The sequence below is a fragment of the Centruroides sculpturatus genome, unplaced genomic scaffold, assembly GCF_000671375.1.
Source record: "Centruroides sculpturatus isolate CEXI.00-Female unplaced genomic scaffold, Cexi_2.0 scaffold1631, whole genome shotgun sequence".
In the NCBI taxonomy this organism is placed as follows: domain Eukaryota; kingdom Metazoa; phylum Arthropoda; class Arachnida; order Scorpiones; family Buthidae; genus Centruroides; species Centruroides sculpturatus.
The window spans coordinates 40,661-67,895 of record NW_019385719.1 but is presented as its reverse complement, the minus strand read 5'-3'; the positions used below and the strand labels follow the sequence as shown (position 1 = coordinate 67,895).

Here is a 27,235-nt window from a genome sequence, read left to right as displayed (position 1 = left end):
AACTCCATTAAAAAAAACGATTTAACACCATTCTTTAATCATTTAGATGTAATTTTATGTGGATTCAACGAGCGTGGCACCATACGTTCATTAAGGGATTCCTTCAGATTCTTCTAATTTTCACGAAATTTTAACGCAAAATTTCAAGCATTTCACGCTCTAATTTCATAAAAATCAAGTTTAAATAACATTTCTAATCACTTAAATTAAGTTCCACGTGGCTCTAAGAATCGTGGTACCCCCCACTTGATTAAATTAAATAGGTGCCACGCTCCTAGGATCCATGCAAATGAATCCAAAGAATGTGATATCTCTAATTATTTCAAGCTTTGTGGCGTTAAATAGGGGTTCCACACGGTATTAAAAATATGAAACCTCTATTTAACGCCATTTACCTTCGGAGTCGAACAATCTTAAATAAGGATTTCGCGTGGCTTAAACGCGCTTCTGGGTGGGTTTTATGGCACTCGTTGGATTTTAGACGGCGTTAAACGGGGGTTTTCCCTCTACTGTGATGACTTCTTATGGAATTTAATTTAAATTTGTTTCATATTAAACATGGCATTAAATGAGATTCTCGGCGGTACTAAACTGGGTTCCTCGTGGCATTAATTAGGAACAAATTATCATTTACTACTAATTAAATGACGTTCAATATAATTTGTGTAGCGTTAAACAGGGTACTTTAATAGTACGTCATTACACAGGGTTTCCTACTACATAAAGCATAATTTCCGGGTGCGGATAAGCTAAAGAAGCCGCAGCATCTTTAGCTCATCATCCCCCGAAATTACGTTTAAACTACGTTCAGGGCTAATTTTATTTGGATCCCCCATTCGAAACTTTTAGATAAATTTGCCGTGTAATTCGTTATAACGTCGAAGAAATTGAAGGGAGAAAAAAAAAAATTGGCAAATTAATTCGTTAGACGTATCTGGACGTCGCCATTTTGTAGATAGCATCAAAAAGTAGCGAAGTGTAGAAGTGAAAGAGAAAGATAGAGTCAAGTAGTCAACGAAACGGAACAAAAGATAGGGGAGGGCTTTCATATCTCGTCTCATTTAGACAGCGATGAGATACAAATGAGCATTTTTCTGCTTGTTATCTGCTTTGAATCGGAATGACTTCACCAACTTCCAACCTATCTCTTGGCTTTTAACATTAAGTAGAAGGCAAAGATAGCGAGTGCAATTCATCCCCCACCTTCTACGTCTTCTTCTTCTTCTTTCGGGAGGAAAAAAAAAGTACTCTTCCGTGCCATCTGGCAATAATTAAGATTATTTTTCACCCATCTGGAACCTTCAGTTTGGTGTGGTGGAGCCCTTTTTAATAAGATCCTGCTCTATGGAGAATTTCTTCTAGGTGAAAAATATGTAAATTCTTCTCTAATTTCGTCTTTTTTTTTATGGTTAAAAATGGGAGAAATGTAGAAGAGGGAGGTCGAAATCACTGTTAAGTCGTATTTAATGCCTTGTGGCTCTATAGCGTACAACGGGCCCTTCTTCTTGCCTTGTATTGCAAATATGTGAGGCCCTAAGCTGCGCTTAACTTGCGTGCAAATTCGCTTCTCCCCAAAATTGCGTTTAATGCTGTAGAAAATCCCTGTTTAATGATGTAGTATTTAGTTCTGTATAAACTATGTTTAATATCACTTAATCAGCATTAAATAATAATTTATTCCCTAATCAATGCTATAAGGGACTCAATTTAGTATGAACCGAATTTGAATTTAATCACACACGAAGTTATGCTCACAATATTGATAAAAACCCTGTTTAACACCGTATAAAATTGAATTGATGCCGTAAAAACCCCGTTCAATGTCACCCAGAACCGTGTTTAATGCCACACGAAACCCTTATTTAACGCCATACGAAAATCGAAAAAAAAAAACACTGTTTAATGCTACCGGAAATCATGTTAATTTCTGTACAAAACTATTATATGCGGCACAAAAATCGTGTTTAACGCCCAAAAATCACGGGAAGAAACGCTAAAAATAGAAAAATTCTAGAAGATTTAAGCTTTCTAAAACATTTTTCTAGAATATTTTTTAAAAAAAAACCGATAAGATAATGTAAAATTCGCATTGCAACACAAAAGAACTTCAGGAGGAACCAAATTTAAACTTCCTAATTCATCTGCTTTATTTACAAACGTTACAAAATAATTCTTCCTGAAGGCAAGGCCTCATAAAACCATTTTATAATTCAATGTATACTAAATATTTTATTTTTATATTAATATTAAAAAAGGCTTCCATTTGCGGACAAGATTGGCACAGTTAAAGGCTTTAGAAGGCACAATATTAGACGATGAGTCGTTAACGTTAGATAAAGAATTCTGCCAAGAAAAAAAAAATTAATAATGATAAAAAATAAACCACGTGACGATCCTCATCCTCGGGATGATTCTTTTAAGTCTTCTTAACAAACAGATCTCCGTAATTTTCAATTCCGCGGGTCCCTTAAATGGTTAAAATGTTACCAAAATTCCGCGTACACCTCAAGAAAAATACTGATCTAGAAGCTCAGAAGACTAAGATTAACAAAGCTCTCAAGCACTTCAGAAGCACTATATTGATGTTTCGGGCACTTTTATCTTCCTGTCAGATTGTCAGACCGCGGATTCCAGCAGCAAACTGTCCGGAATAGTAGAAAGATGTCTTCAAATCCATGCCGGAATGATGCGAGTGCGTCATGCTGTTATATGGATGATTCGATACATAATGATCACCCGAATGTGGGAACATGGTGGGCGCAAAGGTAGTGCTTCCGGGATCGGTTCCTTGAGTAGATTGGCTGGAAGGCCACCCGTTGACCGATCTGTTCCACTCATCCGGTTGCATTGATGACGATGCGGACGGATGAAGCTGATGGTTGGACGAAAAGTCGGCATTGTTGATGGATTGCATAGAAGAGGGTACATTGGCATGCAGCATGTTCATTACCTGAAATGGAAAAAATAATGTTAATTAAAGGCCCGTATTTTTTTATAATGAATTTCCAGCAATGTGGGGTGCAAAATTAAGCATTCATAAGCGGGTAATTTAATTTTCGTTACTAGATGGTCACTCATGCAAATGAGGTTCCACCCAAAGGCTGCTCTTTGCATTCATCATTAAATTAATTAAAATTAAATCTTTTTATGTGTATGTGTTGTGTGTATATATATATATATACAGAAAAGCGGCAAGATAAAAAGGAAAATTTCCGTAGTTCCGCCATTTTGTGATTGCGACTATTAAAGAGGGGGACGGGGGATTTTACAACAAACGATTCTTCACAGAGCAACACTACAACCGGATGCATTTTCAATCGAAGAACATTTTTCATACGTTTCTAAACCAAAATTAAATGAAAGATAATGGAAATAGCAGATAATCTTTCCCCCAATGTTCCGTCCATTTACAAACCACCTGTTGTTTTGTTTGAACAATAGAACCTGTATACCCCTTCCGACAGGCCGCCTCTTATTGTTTTGCACACATGTTGCTGGCTACCGTTGTCTCTATACAATTAATCATGTCTCCAACATCAAGTAATTCTTTCCCCCGAGGAAGTACGTTTTGTTCCATGAAAAGGAGCAACAAAACGTTCTGCAACGTCTTCCCTTTCAAAGGCCACAATAACGCTTCATCTTCAATCGTTCCGATGAAAGAACTTTACAGCACTCGACAGATGCCACTACTTAATATTGAGCCATTTTACGGCTGAGTGAAACGAAATTTTATACTCTACCCTCCGTGTGCCCGTGGTTGAGCCACGCTATGAGCTTTACAAAGGGCCTGTGATGTTGTAACACATTCTTACCTAAGAAGAATGTATTATTACAGTATTACAGAGAGCAGAAGCAGTCTTGTGACTAGTTTAAGCGCAATTTAAATCCTACACGTCATGAGCCACATTCAGGATCTGTATCACGTTCTTACTCGTAAAGGTGTATGTATGAGCAAAGTCAGTCGTGATTAGATTAAGCCAAATTTTACACCCTACCTTCGACGTGCACACGGTAAGCCACACAGGTTTTAAATTGCCTGAGGCGTTGTAATTCATCCTACCTGAGGAGGAGGAGCAGACGAACTTGAGTAAGCGAAATTTTGTACTTTGTCCCCCCAAGACTCACAACATTGGGTCTAGGGTGCGTCAATGCTCTCTTACTTGAGGAGGATACACGAATATTATGTAATAGGGAGAGTAGAAATCGGTGACTCGACACCCCCCCCGTAGAAGGCCTGTAAGATGCTCTTACCTGAGATGGAAGAGTGGACGCAGTGTTGACGTAAGCAGAGTCAGTCATGTGGCTAGGGTAAGACATAGAGGTCCTATTATCCGCCACAGTTTGATGATGTAGAGGAACAGTAGTGTTGGCCTGGCTCGGATGATGCAAGGTGGACGGATCTATAAAGTGTTTTGCCATGAGAATCCATTGAAAATTTCCCATTCAAAATCACTTTTCATACCTTGTGTGGGCGTAGTGTAAGTGGGATCCGATAACAAATAAGGTCCACTAGCCGGAAATGCCATAGGTAGACTCAAAGCACTGAATCCATTTAGCTGCTGGCTGCCCATCTGTTTCCTCCATCTGGCTCGACGATTACTAAACCATACCTAAATTTGAATCATAGATTAGTTAAATACACCTCATATTTGTATATCCCGTATCGGTTTACAGGCAAGAAAATCCTTTGTAAGGATTCTTTCTCCCCCTGTTTCCTCTAAAAAAAAGAAAAAAAAAACTATTAATATAAGGCCCGAGGGTAACCATCTGGATGATGTCAGCGAAGACAAGGGACAAGCGATACAATCAGGCCTTTGCACCTCACCTACCGCAGTCTAGGCGCTAGTGTTACAAGGCGGAGCTTTCTATCATTCATTTTCTCACCTTTGATGTACATGTTGACGCCTTCTCTAAGGATTCCTGTCATCCGTGACCCCGGAGTCAATCTATGACCCACCAAATGATCCGATCCGATGTTATTACTCCTCGTGTAATGGTGTGAAGGGACAAGAATCAATTAGGGCCTTGTCTATCTCCACATCTGATGCTGCAAGGTGTGGCCGTTCGCAGTGACAAATGTACTTAATGGATTTACTACCGAATTCGTCTTTCGTAGGGGCAATTAGTTAGAACGCTTCAGACATTACTAAAGCGTTTAAATGGAAGAGATCCTTCAAGGCCGGATGTTGTAAGGGCCTCATACATATTGTGCTAAACGCTCTTATCTATGAGTTATGATAATTTCTAAACTGTTTATTGTGTAAATTTGCCATAAGAAAAATTTATAAAACAGCACCATTCTCCCATTATTCCGAGTTGAAATCGTTGTAGAAGCCCAGCGTTTTCAGCTCGATAGTAATGGGAGAATGATGCATATGCGGATCAATTTCAGCGATTTTTCGTGCTTTTGGAGAGCCAAAAACTGTTTAATTATTAATTAAAATATTATCTAAAGTCTATTCTATTTAACTACTAATTGATTCGATTATAAATTAAATAATTAATCCTTATTTTTAGCAATAATTAAACATATTCTAATGGAGACAGACTTGTCAAGAAACTTGCTTTGTCGGCGAGTTAAACTAAAATTAGTGAAAAATTCCCAATTATTTATGGAAATTTTAATCTTTTAATAAATAAAATTAATAAGAAATCATTAAAAATATTCAATAAAATTCTGTAATATTCTCGCAGAGATCTGTGTTAAGGTAATGCACCATTGCACTTCGGATTACCTTCACCACCTTTGTACTCAGGTCGTGAGTTCGCATCCCTCGTAAGGATACGAACCCGCGGCATTTATATTTAAATTCTTAATAAGGAGTTGAGTTTAGAGTTGATTCTATTTAAATTAAGCTTAGCTCTTAACTACATTAAATCGTATATTAACGCGGTATGAAAGCTTATCTTCCTAACGAAATCTAGAACATCCTAGTTTAATTGTATAATAAATAAAATTATATATTAATATTTTAGGTCCTAAACAACTTTATAAGTTTCCTAGAATATAAAAATTTATGCTAGAATATCCTATGATCTTTCGTAATCTGGAGCATCTTCTCGTTAAATTTTTTCCTATAACAATTCTTATTTTCTACTATTTTTATGGTAATATTTTTAATTATATTAAGTGAAATTAAGTTAAATGATAAGAAAATAATATAAATATTTATATTTTAATGTAAAATTTTAAGAAAAGTAAGCTCAAAATCGCGAATTATTCGTAATTATCGTAATGAGTTAATGAAGATCTGAGTAAATTTAAAGTAGGGTTCGTAATATTTTAGGGCTTAATATCGATTAATATGTAAGGAAAAATTGCATATAGGGTCACAGATAATACACTTTCCCTCTCTGAAAAGTACTATATCAATTCATCAGATAGTTATCTCTTCCTAAAGCGACAAGATACCCATTGCCTGATATTATCCATTTATCATTCGAGGTTGTAAATTAAAAACTAAAATAGGAGCGTTCGCACGAAAAAATATGTAGATGAAACTCCTCAAAATGCCAGAAAACAAACCCGAGGGTAAATGTACCCATTCTACACTTACTAAAAATAAAATAATTTTTAAGATAAACCGATTAAAAATTATTAAATCGTTCAATTAAAAATTAACTAATCGAATTCGACTTTCCAACCGATAGATCGCGATCCCTTTAAAGTCTGCCGAATTCCCCAATATCTTTACGGTCCTCCGGGATGGATGTTTAATTAAGGAAAACGTTTAAAAAAATCGATTTAAATTATACATTTAAGTATAATTTTAAGAATTTTATGGATTTTAATTTGGTTTTTCTCACCTGAACTCGTGCCTCTGTCAATTTAGTTCTTTGGGCCAACTCTTCCCTTGTATAAATATCCGGATATTGGGTTCTTTCGAAGGCTTTCTCCAATTCGTCCAATTGAGTAGCAGTGAAAGTAGTTCGTGACCTTCTCTGTTTCCTTTTTAATGTCAATCCGGGTTCAGAATCGCAATCCGAATGGCACACGTCTTCGCTTTCCCTTTCTAAAATTCAAAATGCCTACGTTTAGCAAATAAATATTTGATTTTAATTAGATTTAAAATGCTAGAGAAGAAGAATTAAGGCACACCACTTTAAGGATTTATAGTGACCTGTAGCAATTAAGGCCCTATAGCCATCTAAATGCAGCAGAGAATCATCTAGTTCAATGGCAGAGCAAGAAAATTTTATTTGTTTCGCGACACTTTTTAAATAATAATAATAATAATAATAATATGAATTTACTAAATACTAATTATCATATACTAATTTAATAACGAAACAATTATTTAGTACTGATTTACTGAGCCAAAACCCCAGAGATGAGCTAGGGCCAGCTCCAAAAATAAATGAAGGAGCTCATTCTATTCGAAGGCCATACGGGGGGGAAAAATCAATTTTTTGAAAAAATTTTGAGGGCCTGTCCGACCCTTCTACCAAATAATCCACTGCCCTTCAAATTCCTATAATCCCCATATCTTTTGCATAAGAGAGTAAATTCTGAGGGCCCTCCTTATTGGGGTCTAACCAAAAGCTCTTATATTTTGCTTCATAACACTTCATTACCGTATCTTCCACACAAATGAATAAATCTCGAAGCCCCCGTAAGAACGAGGCCCGGAACGAAATGCCCCTCCAGGCCCCTTGCAAAGAACTACAATTAAAAAAACAACTCATCCATAATTTTACCAGGACCTTATATTCATTTCCTAATACCTAAACGAACAATCAACCCTTCTGAAACCCAACCCACAATTACTAATGACCCGCCCAAAAATGTCTCCTAATTATTAAAAAACTAAACCCCCCCAAAGAAACATTTATATTTTATAAATTTTAGTAAAATATTATTTTTATTTTTAATTTAAACTCGAAGAATGTACGTATATATATATATATATATATATATAGGGCCTATATATGGAAGTGGCAGATGTAAAGCCTGTAATTAGCGTTGAATTTCGGTTGTGACAAGACCAGTTCTAATAGAAGGTCGCAACTAAACATTTCATTAGACACGATGTAGAAAACAACAGGTATCATCTCGGCCCCATTATTCTCAGATGTTCAGCTCTCCGCCCTCTTATTCCGTGTCAACCTACCTGGGTGGGCCAAACAGGGGTGTGTCTGAATAAGTTCTTCTGTAAAAATCTTCCCCCCCAGTTATTTTTATTATTATTTTTATTTTTTATTATTATTTCCACTTCATACAATGACAGTTTTAAAGCGAGAAATATTCGATTTTATCGCGCGTAATTTGTTTTAAAAAATATTAAAAAAACGATAAAGAATTGTTTGAGGATTAAATATCGCTTGGGTTGGATCGTTTTTTAAAATGGGCGGCGATATATATATATAATAAAAAAACTGGACACGCCCATAATTATTCATTGGTAAAAAAATAAAATTACGTCGAAATTCTTCCCCCAATAGAATCTTTTTTCATCGATTTCGTCGCCGGAGGTTTCTATTGGCTCGCTTAACGAATATAATTAACTCACGATTTGAATGTCCGACCAATAAACGTTGAGATCGTTCGTCGTGACGTAGGAGAAAAATTTTATTTGTTTATTTTTTCATGAATTATTAATTAGTCGTTTAAAAAAAAAAACGTAACTTAAAAATACAGATTATTTAAAATTCTATTTATTTATTTATTTATTACACGGGGTGGACCTAAAATCGGTTAACTGTGTGTATATAAGGCTAATTCCCTATTCTTTAAAACACACACACATATATATAGGGTGGCCCAAAAGTCAGTTAATACAATTTCTGCCTTAATTACACTCTTTTTTAACTTATTTTTATTACTCATATTCACAAATTTCACTTGAAACACGCGCATATACACACCAGTTAACTAGCTTAACCCATATAATTAATTTCTATATAATAAATTTACTTTAAAGTCTATACACGGGCCTGCCCAAAAGTCAGTTAACCACAGTACAGTCTAAATTCCTGCCTTATTTGGATATTTATTTACAGAAAGGCGCGTTGTTCTAAACTCAGTTTAACCTTTAACGTTTAAAAGTGTACCTGAATGGTTAACCGACTTTTGGGCCCCCTTATTCCTTTACATATTTTCTGCTATATTAAAGCGTAAATTAATATTAAGAAACTAATTAACTCATGCATAACCACAAATTAATTGTTAATAGTATTAATAACAATTAGACGTTTTACATCAATTAATTATCGATTGCAATTTAACGCCATTAATACGATTTTTAATGCTTAATTAATTAACAAATATATCATATTTAAATGCTCATCGGGTTTTAAATTAGCTTTAAAAATTGATTAAGAAAATATTTTAAATTTAAAAAAAAAACGAAATTTAATTCTATTAAAAGAAAACATTATTTTGGGGATTTTTTTTTTTTGGATAATTAAATATAAATTTAACGAGAAAATCCCTTGATTGATTGATTATCAGAGGCTGATTATGATTAATATAACAAGCGCGTGACTCGTAAATAATTAACCAATAAAAAAAAACTTGACTTTTGTTTAAAATTAACTCCTGTTTCTTATTATCAACTGCTATTGGTTTAAGTTTTAACTATAGGTTAAAATTAACCAATAAGATTTAATAATTGATTTAAATTTGTTAACAGTGCATAATTATTTAAAAAAAATTAATTTATGAGTTTTTTTCGAAATTTTATAAAGAAAAATTAATTTCTTTTATCATATTTACCTTTAATTTTAACAATTTATCCGTATTTTTTTAATGTTAATTTTTATTCTTAAGTGAGGCTTTAAAAGGAAGTGGCGATGACGTACTTTATGAGTATAATATTTTTTAAATTAAAAATTGAAGAAATGTTTTAAAAAATGCTATTTTCTTATATAATTTTAACATATTTAAGCATAATTTTACAGTTTTATTCATGTAAATTATATATTTTAAAGTGCCGCTTTGTAGGTCGATGACGCAATATATGAGTAAAATTTAAACAAAAAAAAAACAATTAATTGACGAAATTCTTCTGAATATTTCGTGAGAAATATGTTTACTTGATCGTATTCACGCTTAATTTTAACAATTTTATCCATATTTTTTTCGCACAAATACTTATTTTTGAAGTGCCGCTTTGAAGGTCGATGACGTAATATATGAGTAAAATATTCATTTTTTTTTTAAATTTAATAATTGCTTTAAATAATAATAAAAGAGTGTCAATTTTATTGTTCTCTGTAATGCACTGGAGCTGAAATAATTTACGAAACGCTTTAAAAATATGCATGAAGTCGAATAAAAATCCTCACAAAGAAACAATCCGGAAGAGTGCCAACGAGACTAATTTTCGCATTAAAAAAAATAATAAAGTTGCTTACTATCGTCCATTGAGGTCGTTATGCCCCGAAGCATATCCACCCCAAGACAATAAGTTTTAGTTAATAATTCAAAAAAGAAAAAGAAAATGGAACCCATTCACGAGGCATACTTATGCAAATGAGGGCGCAAGAGGGACGTCTTAATGAAAAGACAAGGGCTAAATTTACTCGCTCTTCTTCCCCCTCCGAGGGTATCATAAAAATCAACACTCGCAGGCATATCTTTAACTCAATACTTACAAAAGGGGGGGGGTTGCTTCAGGTAACGGTATTTTATCGTAGCGGTAACGTTACCCTGGGAGGGCACCAGCTGTTATCTTCATTCTTTAGGGGGGAGGCTACTGATAGTTGGATAAGATGCACATAACGGGCCACACACACACGCGCCCGACGTTAAGCTCCCGTGTCTGATAGTATCAGCACGCCTCGATTGCTATCTCCTCACTCTCATTCCGCCCCGACAGAAAGTTGATGTTTTCGGTCCACCTGGCCGGAAAGAGCCGAATTTTTTTTTTTTTTTTTTGTTTTCGGAGGGGAAGAACGTCTTCGTTTACGTGTAACCCTCGAATTTGGCAACTCGCTCGGTTTCGGGGAGGGCGGAGATTCTTCTTTTGTATCGATTGCTGCTGTTACGAGTGCATTCCTTTGCTTGTTTTCAACGTTCCTAATTACTTTTACACTCTAAATGTTATGAGATTTTTATGCGTTCGTCTGTCTGTTCGTGCGTGTGGGCTTAAAAAAGAAAAAGAGGTAAGAAATGCCTTCGTTGGTTGAGCGTGTGTGTGTGTTTCTATGTGCGCTACGCGATGAGGAGAGGAAAATTCGAAAAATAACCCACTCTAGCGACGAACAGAAATAGTAACCCATACAAATGAATGAGTTAAGCACTTTTTTAAATTCGTTAGCGTACTTTAATACCCACATCTAAAGACCCACTGCACTCTAAATTAAGCACTAAACGAACAGTAAGTCAGCTTACAACACGCAAAAACAGCCACCCCAATATAATTTTAAGCAACATTTATTTAATTTGCAATATAAATTTAAATTATTTTAAGGTTTATAAGCGTGTTTTTATAGCTTAAATGTCTTCCCGTAAGGTAACATAGCTGTAATGTATATTTCTATAAGAGAGTATTGTTATTTTTGGGCATTTATAAGTCTTATAAATGTAATTTTGGAATGAAATTATTATTTAAAATATAAATTTTATAAGCAATGTTTTTTTTAATACAAATCTATATTTTGGGGTCTTTAAACTTGTTTTAATTAGTGTAAAAAGGTAAAAATTAATATTTTGGAGTCAAAAGTGCAAAAAATATTGCTTATTTAATTCTTTAAAAACGTTTAAATTTTATAGAATTTTATTAAATAAAATCACTTTCTTTATTAATTCAATTAAAAATATTAAAAATAAATGTTTAATTCGCTATAACGGAGGTATATAGGATGGTGCTGGAACAGAATTTCTGCATAAAAGTTTACGAATTTTTGCTAAATATTTAAATATTACATTATTTTTTAATAACAAACATTCAATAGATTAATAAATAACATTAAAATATTTAAAAATAAATCAATTTTCTATAAATATTAAGCATTAAATCAGACGTTTCCATGAAGTTACCAGAAACAGCAAGCAGCGACCGTTTATAGAGGAATCTTACTCGCAATTTTTGCAAAAAAAAAAAAAACATATGAATAATCAATACGTTTCTTCGTATAAAAACACAGGAAAACATTTTAAACCCCCTGTTATAAGCAGCAATACTTCATGTAAGGACTCGCTACACTCTAAACTAATAGGATCTAAACGGGGAGTAGGAGGGCTCTGAAACCCAACAAGAGGGCAACCGAGGTCCCTCAACTTAATTATCAGACTTTTAGGAGGTTCGACAGAAGGGGGAGTTGTGAGAATTTCTCCTGTTACAACATCACAAATGACATCTTTCTAATGATCGACCATTTATTCTACGAGGGGGGATGGCAGTAAAATGGTTTTTTCTTCTTCCCCTTCCCAAGAGCATGTAAGAAACTCGGTGTGTTGCAGGCGTCAGTAAATGAAAATTAATAATGCAGTCTGTCTCGTTAATGTCAAAGGTCGAAAGAAAAACACCTGTTCTGTCTTTGGTGAAGAAGTGTTTGAAATATGTCAGGCCGAAGATCGTATATCTTTTCTTTTCCTTTCAAGACCCCCCTTAGAGTAAGTAAAGCTGATAGATATGCCATCGACCACTTCAACAACCGGCTATTACTTGTCTCCAACTCTTTTACTGTGTATGACATCGACACACGCGACTATTAATCCCTATCAGCTTCCGGTAGTTGTCAAAGATCTAAATCTTTTTTTGCATGTCGAAATAAATGGCCACTCTACGGTGCCGCATTAAGACGTACCAGGAAAGTTTTCGTAAAAATCAAAATAAATTCGTACAAGCTTGAATATTTCTTAGACTTATAAAATTTCAAAGCATATTCCCTCGTTAAAACGCGATTTATTCACCCCAAGTACCAAGAGGTAAACCTTTTCTGCGCGTTGAAGTAAATGGGTACTTTACAAGAGGTAACGGGAAAAAAGTTTAAAATAACCTCATAAAAGCATGAATGTTATAAAATTTTATATAATTTTAAAGCGTATTTCCTCATCAAAACGCAATTTATACACTCAAAACATGACGTGAATCTTCTCGCGTGTCATTTAACGAAACCTCATTAAGGCGTACGGTTAAACCTTGAAAAAACTTAAAGTAAATTTATAAAAGCATGAATATTTTTTTAAAAATTTATACAATTTTAAAGCTCATTTTCTCATTACAACATGATTTATGATACAGAATATCACTCGATCCATACTCATGAGGAGTTTTTAAGTTGAAGGGTTTCAGGTTTAGCACGGTGCTTGTTACGAATCCTTTTTGAAAGCACGATTCATTTATCTAAATCAACATTTTCAATCTCCGCCCTCGTCTCAATTAATCTCCTGTTACGTAGAAACGAATAACAATAAAAATAAAAAATAAATAAAAATACAAGAAGTTCCTTTGTTTCTCCAAGAAATTCTTGAGGAATCTTCAGGGATCCAAGACTCTATGATGGTTCTCTGCTGCTGTACCGAAGGAAGACGTAAGAGGCATAAACGGTCAGTCTGTCAGACCTCCTACATGGATGTCCTTATCCCATTTTAATTACGTCTAATGTACAATACATCGAGTGAGGCCGCATATGTTTAATATTCGAAGCGGTCTCTCTCTTCAGATGTCCCAAGTAATTACAGTTCTCGTTACTTGCGTGATGTAGAGGCATGTTCTTTAATCAAATTTATAACCGTGGGTAATAGGCAAATTACCTAAACATCCGGGTTGATTACCGACAGGGCATGACGTCAGCTAGCTAAGGCCCAATGATTCGCTTTCGGAGAGATCGATCGGGCCTTTTTTTTCGATCATAATAATAATAATATATATATAAAAAAAGGATCGTCGATCGAGTTTCGTTGGAGTTAATACGAAAGCTATTTATCAACACGCCTGTTAGAAAGTAAAGTGAGTAATGACTTGATTTATGCCCCAGAATACACAAGTTGCATTTTGGGTGGTCATTTTTGGCCTCTTTATTGAAATGAGTGATTGTTCCGAGATAGAAATTTCCAAGGAAACTAATTGATTCGTTCGACTTACTGTTTATATAACATTAAAATTGTTCGGTATTTATAATTTTTTTTGCGTGTTTCTAGTCGGAAAAAACAAAGAAACTCACCCGAAAGCTCAGTTTTTATCCTTTGCCAGACTGCAAAACCAAGAAGTACTCTTTGCAAAGCGTCAAAATGAGATGTGGCACATTTCGTTTGCTTATCGCTAATCTTTGCAAACTATGGGTAAAGTTATTCAGTGTTTATCATTTTTTTGAGTGTTTCTCGTTTAAAAAGCACTGAAAACGCAATTTTTATCCTTTGCGAGACTGCAAAACCAAGAGGTGCCCTTTGAAAAGCCTCAAAATGTGATGTGGCAAGATTTTTATATACAGTATTTCATCTGTTTATTTATAATCTTTGCAAAATATCCAGTATTTTTCGGATTACTTTAACAATTTTTAAAATGAGAATTATGGACAAATTTCTATGGACAAAACTTGAATGACTTTTAATTTTGTTTCAGTCTGTACAGTACTATTTTCTGTATCAGCGCAAGATATTTTTCTTTCAGTAAATTATAAGAATCATCAAGATTAAAAAAGAAAATCAATTAAGCCTATACTATTTTGCAAAAAGAAATCTTATATCTTTGCAATTTTTGCTCGCTTTGCACAAAAATATTTGTAGAAAAACTTGTATTTTTGCAGAAAAATTACAAGATTTTTTTTTCAATTAAACTTTCATTAAGTTAAATTATTCTTTGCAAGGGAAAGCGAAAGGTTTTCTCTTAAAATCCTCTTGCATTCAGTAATTTCGAAAATAAAGATTTTTTACAAGAGGATCCTATCCTAAAACATATTTCTACAAGGTATTCAGATCTTCGAAACTAACATTTTTGCATTAGGAACACTCCACCCGAAGCACCTTTTATCCCAGAGAATCTAAAGAGGACCCTAACCTAAAGCAAATTTCTGCAAGAGGGTCATCAGAAGATCTCCGAAAGTATTATTTTTTCAATAGGTTCTCTACCTGAAGCATATTTTTACAAGAGAATCTTAATCCAAAGCACATTTTTGCAAGAGGGTCGTCAGATCTTCGAAAGTGATATTTTGCAAGAGGATTTAAAAAAGGGATCCCAACCACAATCAAATTTCTACAAGATTTACATAATCTAAGCCATTTTCTTACAAGAAAAATCTCTAAATTTTGCAAAGAACATTCCTAAAGAGAATAGACTTTCGTCTCATACATACAAAATAACCTATGTACTGTACAGTAAAGAGAAAGAGACCTCTTCAAAATCAAATCTTTGAACCTCCTCGCAAGGATACAAGATCTAAAAATTTGCAAAAATTAAAAAAGAAATGAGCACAGACACCATTTTTCAGATGCTAGAAGGAATTAAAGGAGACCAACTTCTCCTAAAATCGAAATGAAACCTTCCGTTTCGTAGTAACCTATATTTTTCTTATCCAAAACTGGTCGCAGGCCTTCGTTTAAAGATGATTAACGCAAAGTAGTTTAAGAGGTGGAAACTCTATTAACATTTACAATGTCGTTAAGGACAATTATTGCTCTAATAAAAAGAAATGCGCCGCATATTTCTCTTCGTCTATATCGTGAGAACCCAATTTAATAATTAAACTATTTAGGACCTAATGATTGCCTCGTGCGAATTTTTACTGAGGTTTTCTCTTCCCCCCTTTCTGTTGGTTGACAGCATTAAAAAAAAATCTCTTTAAATATTTTCAATTGGAACTGCATCTAAAAATAGAAAACAATCTAATTAAACGCCTCTTTCAGGCTTTGGGTTTTTGGATAGAGTGTTTTTGGCTTATTTTTACTTAAATTATGCCTTTATTTAAAAACATATAGGGCCTGAAAAGGCCTCAGAATTACATTTTGTTGGAATTTCTTGTATTACAGTAAACCTGGAGCACCTTGAATCAGCTAAGAATCAAAGCGCTCCAGGCTTACTTTAAGGCCTACTGTTGCAAAATTTTATAAAAATCTTGACTCTTAAGCGTGTAAGTGTCTTGTTCACTCTTTTATGTAAGAATTTGATACTCTCAGAAAAATATTTTTATCATTTTCTCCCTCTTCGGCAATGTAACAGCATCCTAAACATCTGCTGTATTCGCAAGTTTTCAAGCTTAAAATATCATTTACACCTATAATTTCTACTATAAACTCATATAAGGTCATAAGCGAGGTTAAACAGGCCTCAGGACAGTTAAAATGTGAAGCCTTCTTCTCTTAAAGCCATAATAAAACTAATTTACATCACGATTTCCACATAAAAGAGTAAATTTGGGCCTCCTTTATATTTGAGGCCTAAAAAATTTAGCCAAGCAGACCCTATAGTTGGATAGAGATTGAGGCCTACATAAAGGCCTCTTAATCGTTTTCTGGACTTGCCTATAGGCATAAGTTTCAGGTTCTTGAGGGCATTAGGCCATATGCCACACGATAAACTTCTTTTAGGGCATTGTTCCTACAAGAATAATATAACCTATATTTACAAAAAAATCATTCAATTTTAATTATTTCTCTGGGCAAATTTAAGAATAATAATAATAATAAAATGCTCTCCCAACTCTAAAAACTTAATTTTAATTTAAATAAATATATCAAAATATCCATCTAATCACCCACCAGAAAAAAAAATTAAATAATAATAATAATAATATATTTAACTTCAATCAACAGACAGACAATTGATTTTATTATTATTTTAATACATTCGCCCGAGCGAGTATTTTATTAATTAACGATTAAAAGGCCATTTAAACGGATGTAATGTGGTAAAATAGTTCTTAAACGATATTATTCCGGATAATAACAGCTAAAACGGATAATAGATTTTCATCTGTTCTCCTTTCCCCAGCTGTTTACACGCCCCGCAACGTGTGGCGGTGTTGGACAAAGTGCAAAAGTGCTGGACCGATCCTTCATTAACACTCATTTACTACACCACCAGCAATAATTACCGACATCAGGGACGACGAGCTGCAGGCAGAGCGTGTAGCAGGGACCACATTTTGTTAACCTGCTCTTGCCCCAAGCCTTTAACCAGATGCCTCTCTCTCTCTCTCTCTCTCTCTCTTTCTATCTCTTATGACTTTGGTCCTGTACTGTGCAAATTTGGCGCGCGTGCAGCAAAACGGACCAGGAAAATGCTTTCCGCCATTGCGTGCTAGAGGGAGTGCTTTAATCAAATTTATTGTGCTTCACCCTCTCTTCTATCACGTCTCCCCCCTTTTCTATCTCTTTCTTCTACTAAAAACCGACCTCCCAAGATCTGAACGTGACCGAAAAAAACTAAACGAGTTGTGAAAAGTCTTCTTTTCAAAGCCGAAAAATGAAAATTATATGAATATTAATTCGAAAATTAAAAATTAAAAAGAAAAAAATAAAAATAATGATAAAGTTTGTGTCTTAAGAAAATAAAGAAGAAACAAATTAGTGGCTTTTAAAATTTAAATTCCGATCCGGCCAATCGATATTAACCAATCGGAGACGTTTAATTTAAAAATTCGAATGTATCCGTCGATTTATTAACCAATACGAACGTATAGATTTAAATATTTAAATTCGAATTTACCCGTCGCATAATTATTAACCAATAGGAGCGTAGAAATTCAAATTTAAATATTTGAATATTTGAATTTATACGTCCCTATTGGTTGACGATAGAAATGTACATATATTTTTAAAAATTTATATTTTAAATTGTAAATAACAAAATTTTTATAACGAATAACGAATTATATAGATTATTATTTGAAAAATTTACAAAAATAATTATTTATAATACGTTTTAAAATTTAAAAAAAAATGCTGAGGTAATTACCTCTCAAATAGAATAAATTTCTTTTATTTAATTAGTGAACTGACTTAAAATAACTGGAAATGTTCGGTAGAAGATACAAGAAAAAAAAAGGGGAACACTCGAGAGTGTCACAATCCGTTGTTAAGCCAACGTCGAGGAATGTTTCTCTAAACGATGTACTAATGAGCCACAGTGGGGGAGAGGAGAATACAAGAAAAATCTGTCATCGAAAAGGGATGGTTTAGAAATTTGGCCCTTTTCCATACCAGCAGCCTAGCCAGGAAGACAAACCATTGTCAGACTCGAATGACTTTCATACCACAAAAATCTAAATCGAAAATAGCTACCGACCTCACAACCCCCTGGAGGATGTGTGAACTATTGAATCATAAGCACCTACGAGTCGAGTTAAAGAATTTTTTTTTATAAATTAATGTTGTATAATTAATCAACGTCAAAGAGAAAATACACAGAACACCGACATGGCGACTACGCCCTGGTTGCATGACTTATGTTTAGTTGTTTGGAGTATTTCAACAACGTTTCGGACAGAAGCTTTCTCAAATGTAAACAACGCATTGGCGCGAAATTGGCATTTATAAATAGATATAATTTTCGTTTTGTTTTATTTATTTTCACCCCTTAAAGGGGGTCGATTCTCTGTACCATTACCTCGATCGTTACTTAGTCGGGAGCAATTTTTCGTTGGTAGGCCCAAGGGCGAAATCAACCTAATCGAGAGGAAGGGTCTGATGACCCCACGGATTGCAATTTACCAACTCTTTAACTGATTATCTAACCTTTAGATAATCGAGAGATGTAACTGGCCGTGTGAATTCTCATTACATTTAGAGCCGATAGATTAGAAAAGATGCAGTCTTTGGCGACTTTCAGCCTCGGGGTGTTACGTGCCCTCTCGAGCGAGCGGCTTCCTTTCATCTGTTCAGAACCCACACAGTCACCCAACCACCCATTGAATGCAGGAGGGCACTAGGCGGGACACCATCCACAATACGCAGCAAGAGTTGGGTCCATCTTATGTCTTAAAGGTCGTCCTGTTTTAAGGGATCTCGTGCATATTACCGACACCGACTTGTGTGGCCCTTTAAGCTAGCAACACCTTGATTCTAATAAATGTTGATAGACCTTCAACCTTAATTGAATAGACTTCCCCGGCCGGTTGACACCTGCTGTGTGGGTGTCCTTTTTTCCTCTTTCGGGTTGTGGGAATTCGGTTGTGAACAGGTACAAGCGCACGCATCCAGCAGGTGTTTGGGGACAGTTTTTGGCCCGTTTTTGCCAAAGCCAGGTGGTAACGTGATCGGGCATAACTGATCCTCGGGCGGTTGGGTGGATTACGAGAAGGGGGATAGGTTGTTACAGGGGTCAGTGCCAACGGGGGATGGGTAAAACGAACTCACGGGGTGTTATTAGTGTCCATTGACATTCTAACCGAAATGGAAACGTGTTTTGCTATTTTCTTTCCCATTTTACCAGTTTATCACCAAGCTCTTCAACTCCCTACTAATCTCCTCTGACTACTGACACCTGAAATTTAAGTTCTCTGTTATCTAAATTATTCTAGGCCTAAGGAAAATACGAGTATATACATGTATATATATTAAATATTTAAATCTTAAACAAACCACGCACAGTCTTTAATTATTATCGACAGGCCTATAGGCTAACCTACACTATTTAAACTATGTTACATCAATTATTTACGAAGAACACAGCTGTGAAATGTATTTCTGCGTCACTATATACTGTTCGGAGTTAATAATTACTATGCTTTCACTCATTGTAACATAGCCTATGGTGCAATACCAAGGCCTTTCAAAGAATCATCATCAATATCTTTATGGCTGAAGGCAAAGAAAAAACCCGCGTGTTACCTATTCCCAATAATGGAACGTATTCTTAAAATGGAGGCCTACTTTTTAAACTCGCGATATAATTAAAAGGCCCTTTCAATAGTTTCAAGATAAACCGCTCGTGTTTCAATTAACGAAACAAATCGGGATTTAAAATGAGGAGTGTATTCGCGTGTGAGAACCGAACCCAAGTCTTTAACTATCTAAATTATAAGTTGGATAGTTAAAGACACAGTGTGCACGTAACACAGAGGAAACAACGAGTGGCACACTTTAATACCCCTACTAAACTGTAGGCCTATTGATAGCAATCGAGGAAGATCTATAACACCTGGCATAGGGCATTTATTTGCCTCCACCCACCATATCAACGCACTTTTAAAAAGATTCTAATGAATGTTTGGGGCGACAGGAAAACACTAGCATTAAAATCATTAATAATAGTGGCCCGGTCACGAACGTGTGACATAGCAGCTGGATTACGCGTTTACAATACTGATTGGAAAAACGTTGCACACTGTCAAACAACAATAAACGTTCTTATTTTATTTTTACTTTTATTTTTTTGTTATTTTCCCCCCATTTTTCTTAAAGACTCACGTAACATCCGCGGCGGTCCTTAAATGAGAAGATTAATCAGTTATAAACCCGCCTCGACGTCCAAAATGCCGCTGTTATGGGCGTTAACTGAGGTTACAAGTATGACGGATCAACTAGGACCTAGCAATCTAACCCTTCTCCAACCACTGACCTCATACCACTATGGTCTTCCATCACACGGTGTATGTAATGGATGAGACCTCGTGACCCTCCTCCTCTTGATGGCCATCTTCATGAGTCAAACGAGCCAGCAATGACTGACCGGCTTCTGTCTGGTTATGAGGTCCGAAAAATGATTTTTATGAGGAGAGTCTTTGTGTTACAATGATTTCTTTTTTAGGCCCTTTTCTTCGTGACTAGCCGTTCATAAATATGGATTATCCCCCGTGCGCGTGCCACTTTAAGTTTTGTTCATTCGAATGGAATTTCGCTGAAGGCTCCTGAATAAAGTCCTACTTTTTTCTAAGAAGACCTCCCATAAATTCGAAGAATTTTTTCATGGATATGATAACCTGTACTAAAATATATAAATATTCCTTGTATGCGCTGTTACATTTTGTCTATTTTCACAAAAATTAGTCAAAATTTAACGTGTGGAGGGGCAATATAAGCCTGTTGCACGGTAATTTATGAAGGCCTAGTGTATATGAAGGCCTATATTTATGAAGGCCAAGTGTATTATACGCGGCAATATGATAAGAAATCTCAAACATGATGAGAAAGTACGAGCCACTGAAGCTATGGGCCGCATCATTTCAGCTTTATTTTGATATACTGCGCTTAAACGAGTGCCCAAGCTACATTTTTTCCCTTTAATTTACGCATAAAATTGAATCAAACTGCGCCTTAAGTTGATATTGAAGTGCTGCAGCATCAGCCATTGAGTTTCATCGATGTTAGTGTTTGCTGTTTCTGCCATTTTGTCCGTAAATATTCATTTTTGATGGTCCTAAAAGTTCATAAAATGAATGAAATTTTCAAATTTTTCATAAATTCAGTTCATAAAAATTCACTTCTTTTACAGATAAGTCGAAAAGTGTCCTTTGTTTCGGGACTGGAACCTAACCCACGATTCTCGGAATATGGTTTAGTAGAATGTTAGTCTGTATAGATTGATAAGGTAATTTAAGGACTTACCATCCTTTTTCTCTCCCAGGATACCGTCTATTGTATGCTTGTGTCCTCCTCCTTTAGTGGGACCTTCTACACTGTCCAATTTCTCGTCCTCTCGATAACTTCTCAATCCATTCCCAGTTCCTCCTCTAAGAAGACGACTGATAGAACTGACAGAAGGGGCCGTGCTCCTATCACATAATCCTTCTTTGATTAACTTATCCCTTATTTCCCAACTGAAAATACTAGGATTTTCTCTTTTATAGTCCTCAATCTTCTTCTCTATTTCTGGTGTAGCTACACGAGGCTTGCTCCCTCCTATCACTCCTGGTCGTATACTACCAGTTTCCTGGAACATAAATTTATGAAATTACATCCAGACCGAACCCAAGACTCCATTTTTATGGTTAAAAATTATTAAAACAAAGTATAAAAGTGTAATTTATTCATCAATATCTTTAATTCATCAATATCTTTAATTCTTGCATAAGAAGTCTCAAGTCTCTATAGAAGATGTCGATTTTATAGGTTTTCGTGGGCCTAAATTTAAATTTTTAACTTTTTAACAAACTTACAGACTATCCGACATATGAACCTAAAATCGAATCCGAAAAATATAACAGTTAAAGACGTAAAAACGAGGAAGAACAATGTCTTTCATGATATTAGATGGGTGTAAAAGATGTGGGTTCGGTTCCGGTGTCTTTTAGACTTTCCCAGGACCAAGAAAAATATGTTTTACTTGTTTTTAATGCTAAATTCGGAGCCGAACGCACGCCTTTCAGACCCATCCAGCATGGACGAAGATTCTTCTTTTCAATGCTAAACAAGCTCCTTCTCGTGTCCGAGAAGGAGCTTGTTTAGCATGGCTTAGAAAGGCTTTTGGTTCGGCTCCGAAAGGCATCGGAGCCGAACCAAAGGCCTTTCAAACTTCCGTAAGAATATAAAAAATTTCTTAAATTACTCGACTTTAACACGGCTTTAGGCTTGTTAACTTGTATTACAAAGCAAGGTACCCACAAGATTTTTTAATGCCCTTCCAAAGTTATATGCCGCTATCCAGATGCCACGTGAGGATTTATGCCACGGGCTTACCCCACGACAGAAAAATATATTATTAGTAGAAATCCTCATAAGTCGCATTTGGATGTTTATCAAAGCAGCAAGCACCTGGACCGCATTTGCGGTTTCAAAATGGAGATGTTTAGGTTGCAATTTCCCACGCTGCCGACATAATCCCCCCGTATGAAAAGGCCAAGCTGGCCACAAAGCTGCCATTAATCGGCTGAGCCTCTTGCCGATCTGTACAGAGGGCGGGGATATGGGATTTCGATGGGAACCACCGGATCTGGTGTTAGTGGCAGACGTGCCCTTCTATTGTAAATCGTTTGGCAGGAGGACTGACTTTTGGATTTACGTCGGTGTTACGGTGTTAACAACACAAGAGAAGTAACTCTGTATCGATCATAAGTCAAAAAATTTGACAGGCATAGCCTTTATTTTGGATGAATTATTTTACGGAGGGGATAATTATGTGTTCTGCTAAAAATAACTTCGACGGTAACCAGTAGAAATGAAATTTTGGCCAGGAAATTATTTTAGAAATATTCAGGAATTATCAAAAAGAAAAAAGAAAATCAAAAGACCAAGCTAATTTAAGATAAAAGCCTCCGAAATCCTCTGAGGAAGAGGTAAGGCAGTCCATACTAAACCTCCGAAAGATACCTCTCACATCAAAATTATCTACTGTTTAAAAATATGCTAAAATGATTTAGTTAAGTTAATGCTTAAAAATTATCGAAAAAATGCTTCTTTTTAAGATAAAAACCACTGAAACATCCTCTGAAGCAGAGGAAAATAAACCTCCGAATGATACCTCCACGCCAATTTTAACCTATGAAAGATTCTGTTTGAAATTCGGACGAGTAAAACTAATTTCTTACAAATTACAAAGAAAAAATGCTTAGTTTTAAGCATAAACCAGGTTCTCAAAGCCTTAAATTAAGGCCTTTAGTTAAAAAATAATGATTTTCTTGGCAGACATAATGCTAATGTTTCGCTCATTTATGCCAATTTTAAAGCAATTTCCTTTTTGCAAATAAGTAAAATTTATATATTAAAATAGCCTTTATTATGAATAGCCTTTATAAACGATCTTAAGCCTTATAAGCTACGTTGAAGCACTTACATCTACCGCGCGGTACCACAAATTTCAAGTCAGATAAGGAAGGCCTCTACAACTTCCTAAAATTTGCATAAATAAGAATTTTAAGGCTTTCCGCTTAAAAATATAGCACTAGAAGATTAATTTTAGCCTTAAGGCAGGCCTCGAAGCTTGATTAAAGGCACGAACTTTCATTTTTGTTAATGGTCAAATGTCATGCATTCTACTCAATAAGGCTTATTTATGCCAGTTTTTCCTCCTTACCATCTTTAAAGGTAACAGAATATGAAATTTTATAATAATTTATTGTAAATAGCTTTAAGATTCAGCTTTAAAATTATATTCTATAGCCTTATTTAAGTTTTAACCGTTTGCAATACGCAGGTACTTCAGCTGCTTAATGGCTCGTAACTGGTTATTAATTGCTGTATATGCGAGATCCGTTACGAGGAGACATTCGGGGAAGATTGCTTATGATGTTACGGATGTAAATGGAGAAATATAAATTGAAAAAAGTTTGTTTAAACTTCTCATTCATACCCCGTTACAATCCGTAACAGGCGAAACGATTCGCTGTTACATCAGAGGGCCTGTAACGAAGCGATTCAATTATCGGGCCTTCTTTTGCGATCTGTCTTTGTGTGTGGTCGGGTGTCTTTCTAGGGGAGGTAGCCCTTTTCTATCCCAGCTCATTAATTCTCCGAGCGTCTTTTAATTCGCGGGCGTTGACATCTTCTTCTCCCCCCGAGGGTAACCAATCAGAAGAAATATTTCTAATTGGCAGGAGTTGTCCCGCACGTGCCTTTCATTAGGCAACATAAGAAGAGTAGGTAATTGGGGTGCAGTTCACGCTTAAGACTTCTCCCAAGAAGAAAAGAACACTCGCTCAATTAGCATTTTGACTGCTCGCGCTTACAAGAAAAGTGTGTTCCTTACCCCATTGATGTGTCTCGCGACTGGGCCCGTATTATGTATGACGTGCCTGTCAAGCACGCTTCGAAATAAAGCATAAGGCGGTCCTAACGCCGCCGCCAGACCACGTGGTTACTAAAAATACCGACTGGAACCGTATTACGAGGTCAATCGCCCTTAATTATAATTGACGTCGAAGACATTCGAGCACTTTGATCCTCCTGAAGGACCTCCCACATCACGAATATTGATTTAAGCGTGAGGTGGGATGCGTGCAATCAATACGGAGCCGCGCTATTGTACGGAGGGGGATGGAGACGAGGGATTTTTCCCCCTCAAAGTACTCACCTGGTAGCGGTTGAGGATTTTGGAGACACAACCGTGCGACACTCTCAATTGCCTCGAAATAACGCATGGACGGATCCCTGCTGCGGCCATTTCTACAATTTTCAACCTAATATGATTGGGAAGGGGCCGGCCGTTGATAAACACTCCTCCTAATTGATTTACACGGCCTTGACCTGAAAGGAAAAATAAGAAAAAAAAAACGTTATGTTGAGTTTTCTTCCAGATCTACGGCGTAACTTCGAAATCTAACAGTAAATTCTACAATTTCGAAATAGTTTAATCAAATTTAGGGCTCGTTTATGGTCTAATTAACACTGTAAATTAAATACGTAACGTTAAAAAAGTTGGGCAATTAGTGGCCCCTTCGAGTCGACTTCTCCGCACATCTCATTCGTTAGATTTACGAGAGCGCATTGAAGGACGTTCAGGGAAATTCAATTTATTTAAAATTTTAATCGATTAAGACAATTTCATACGATTACATTAAAAGAAAACACGTAAATGCATCGTTATAAACTTTAAAATATTTAAAAATAATTAAAATATAGCGTAAAAAACGATCCGGAAAAATATGGAAAGATTATCTCGCGCGCGATCTACTAAGATGGAGAATGGATTTGGCGATCGAAATAAAAGATTTTTTCACTTAAAACTGGTCGAAAATGCTGGAATATTTCACAAATAATATAAATTTATTAAAAAGCCATTGTTGTTTGCGCCTGTAAACGATTTAGAGGGCACATTTATCGAATCACAACCAGAGTGTGTAGGTGTCTCGGCCTAACTGGTATGTCCACAAAGAGATTCTTTCATTAAACCATATTTAGCAAGTGAGACAGTATCCGGTCGTTGAGAGCCTGTTTGTGTTGCATCCTAATTACCACAAGTGAACACGTGACTGCCATCAATTTAGATGCTTTGCCTCTACTCGTAACGACAATAACGCAAGACGTTGGCAAATACCTTACTTATACAATATAGTTCCGGGCCGGTTAAACAATTAAAACTAAGATCCAAAAGTTATTTATTTATTTTTTGAACGAGGGCCCGATTTCCTAGCAGATATATACGAGAATTGTGCATCTAAAGATCCAATGAAGAAAGCCCTATCTTTATAAATTAACCAGAAAATCGGTTCTAGAAAGTTTAAACTCCTAAGAAGGGGATACCTTTGCCAAAAATTTAGATCATGGTAATTAATATTATATTTCGAACAAAGTAGGACCTCCTACAGACTTACATTTAACAGTTTAGGCTCCCTTTTTAAGCATTTATCCACGAACTTATTAAAAAGATAAAGATGATGAAAAATGATGCTAGATGAGAGATTTAATCGCATTTTTTTTATTTAAAAAGTTAAAAATTCTATTAAAAAATATTTTTAATTTATTATTTATAAAATTATTAGGAGCGTTAATGATATATTGAAGCTTAATTAAAGGTCACAAGTATAAATAAGGCCTCTTTACTAGTTCTAGAAGTTTAGATTTTGATTAATTAACTCCTTCTGAGAGTGGCCAAGTTGCCGAAAATTCGTATCTGAGTAATTAATATTACATTTTGGACAAAGTAGGACCCATCTACAGGCTTATATTAAATGGTTTAAGGGATTTTTTATCAGTTAGCATACACGATCTCATCGGATAATGATGATGAAAGGTGATGCTGGATCAGAGATTCTTCTTGTTTTCATGGTGTTTTAATCGCATTTTTTAAATTTAAAAACTTAAAAAATTTTATTAAAACTTATTTTTAATATTAATTTATTGTTTTAAAATTATCAAGAGAGTTAATAATGTATAGGAGTTTGAATTCATTAAGTATAAGGTAGCCCTCTCTCTTAACCAGAAGTTTAGATTAAATTCTACAGTGTGTGGTCACGACTGCCGAAAATTCGGGATCTGATTAACTAATATTACATTTTGGACGAAGTAGGACCCATCTACAGATTTATATTTCGTAGTTTAAGGGCCTTTTATCGGTTAGAATCCGCAAACTCAATGGATAAAAAAGATGAAAGATGATGCTGGATGAGAGATTCTTCTCGTGTTTATGATGTTTTAATCGCTTTTTTTTAAATCTAAAGGGGTGAAAATCTTATTAAACACACTTTCTACAGCCTGTAACAACTATAAGGATCATTAATAAAACTGTAGAAACCTTAAAACCGCTTCGGTTAAGTGCAAATGAGGCGGAAGGCTTCACTAAAATTAAGCAACAAGCATTGAAACTAATAGAGAAACACGTAAGGTCGGTGAAGTCATCTCAAAACATTTATCCCATTTTCGACAGTGATTTATGGGAGCTTAGTTAAAGAAGTGCAGCTCTAAGTAGCATTAACTGAAGCTCACTGTTAAATCATGGCCTCTTCATTACACTTTACTGTCTCAAACGCTTTTATTGCT

At 35.3% G+C, this 27,235-nt stretch overlaps 1 protein-coding gene across 1 annotated transcript in view; it reads right to left on the bottom strand.

Moving 5' to 3' along the window:
- Positions 1-2,134: 2,134 nt before the first annotated feature.
- Positions 2,135-27,235, bottom strand: part of LOC111641518 (protein gooseberry-like) — a 35,701-nt gene continuing 10,600 nt past the window's right edge. The window contains exons 2-7 of the mRNA XM_023387687.1: positions 24,831-25,003; positions 21,431-21,755; positions 6,808-7,013; positions 4,463-4,610; positions 4,252-4,400; positions 2,135-2,950 (exon numbers count right to left, since the gene is read on the bottom strand). Of these exons, the coding sequence (XP_023243455.1) occupies positions 2,609-2,950; positions 4,252-4,400; positions 4,463-4,610; positions 6,808-7,013; positions 21,431-21,755; positions 24,831-25,003 (1,343 nt within the window). The 3' untranslated portion in view covers positions 2,135-2,608. The remainder of the gene's footprint in view (positions 2,951-4,251; positions 4,401-4,462; positions 4,611-6,807; positions 7,014-21,430; positions 21,756-24,830; positions 25,004-27,235) is intronic.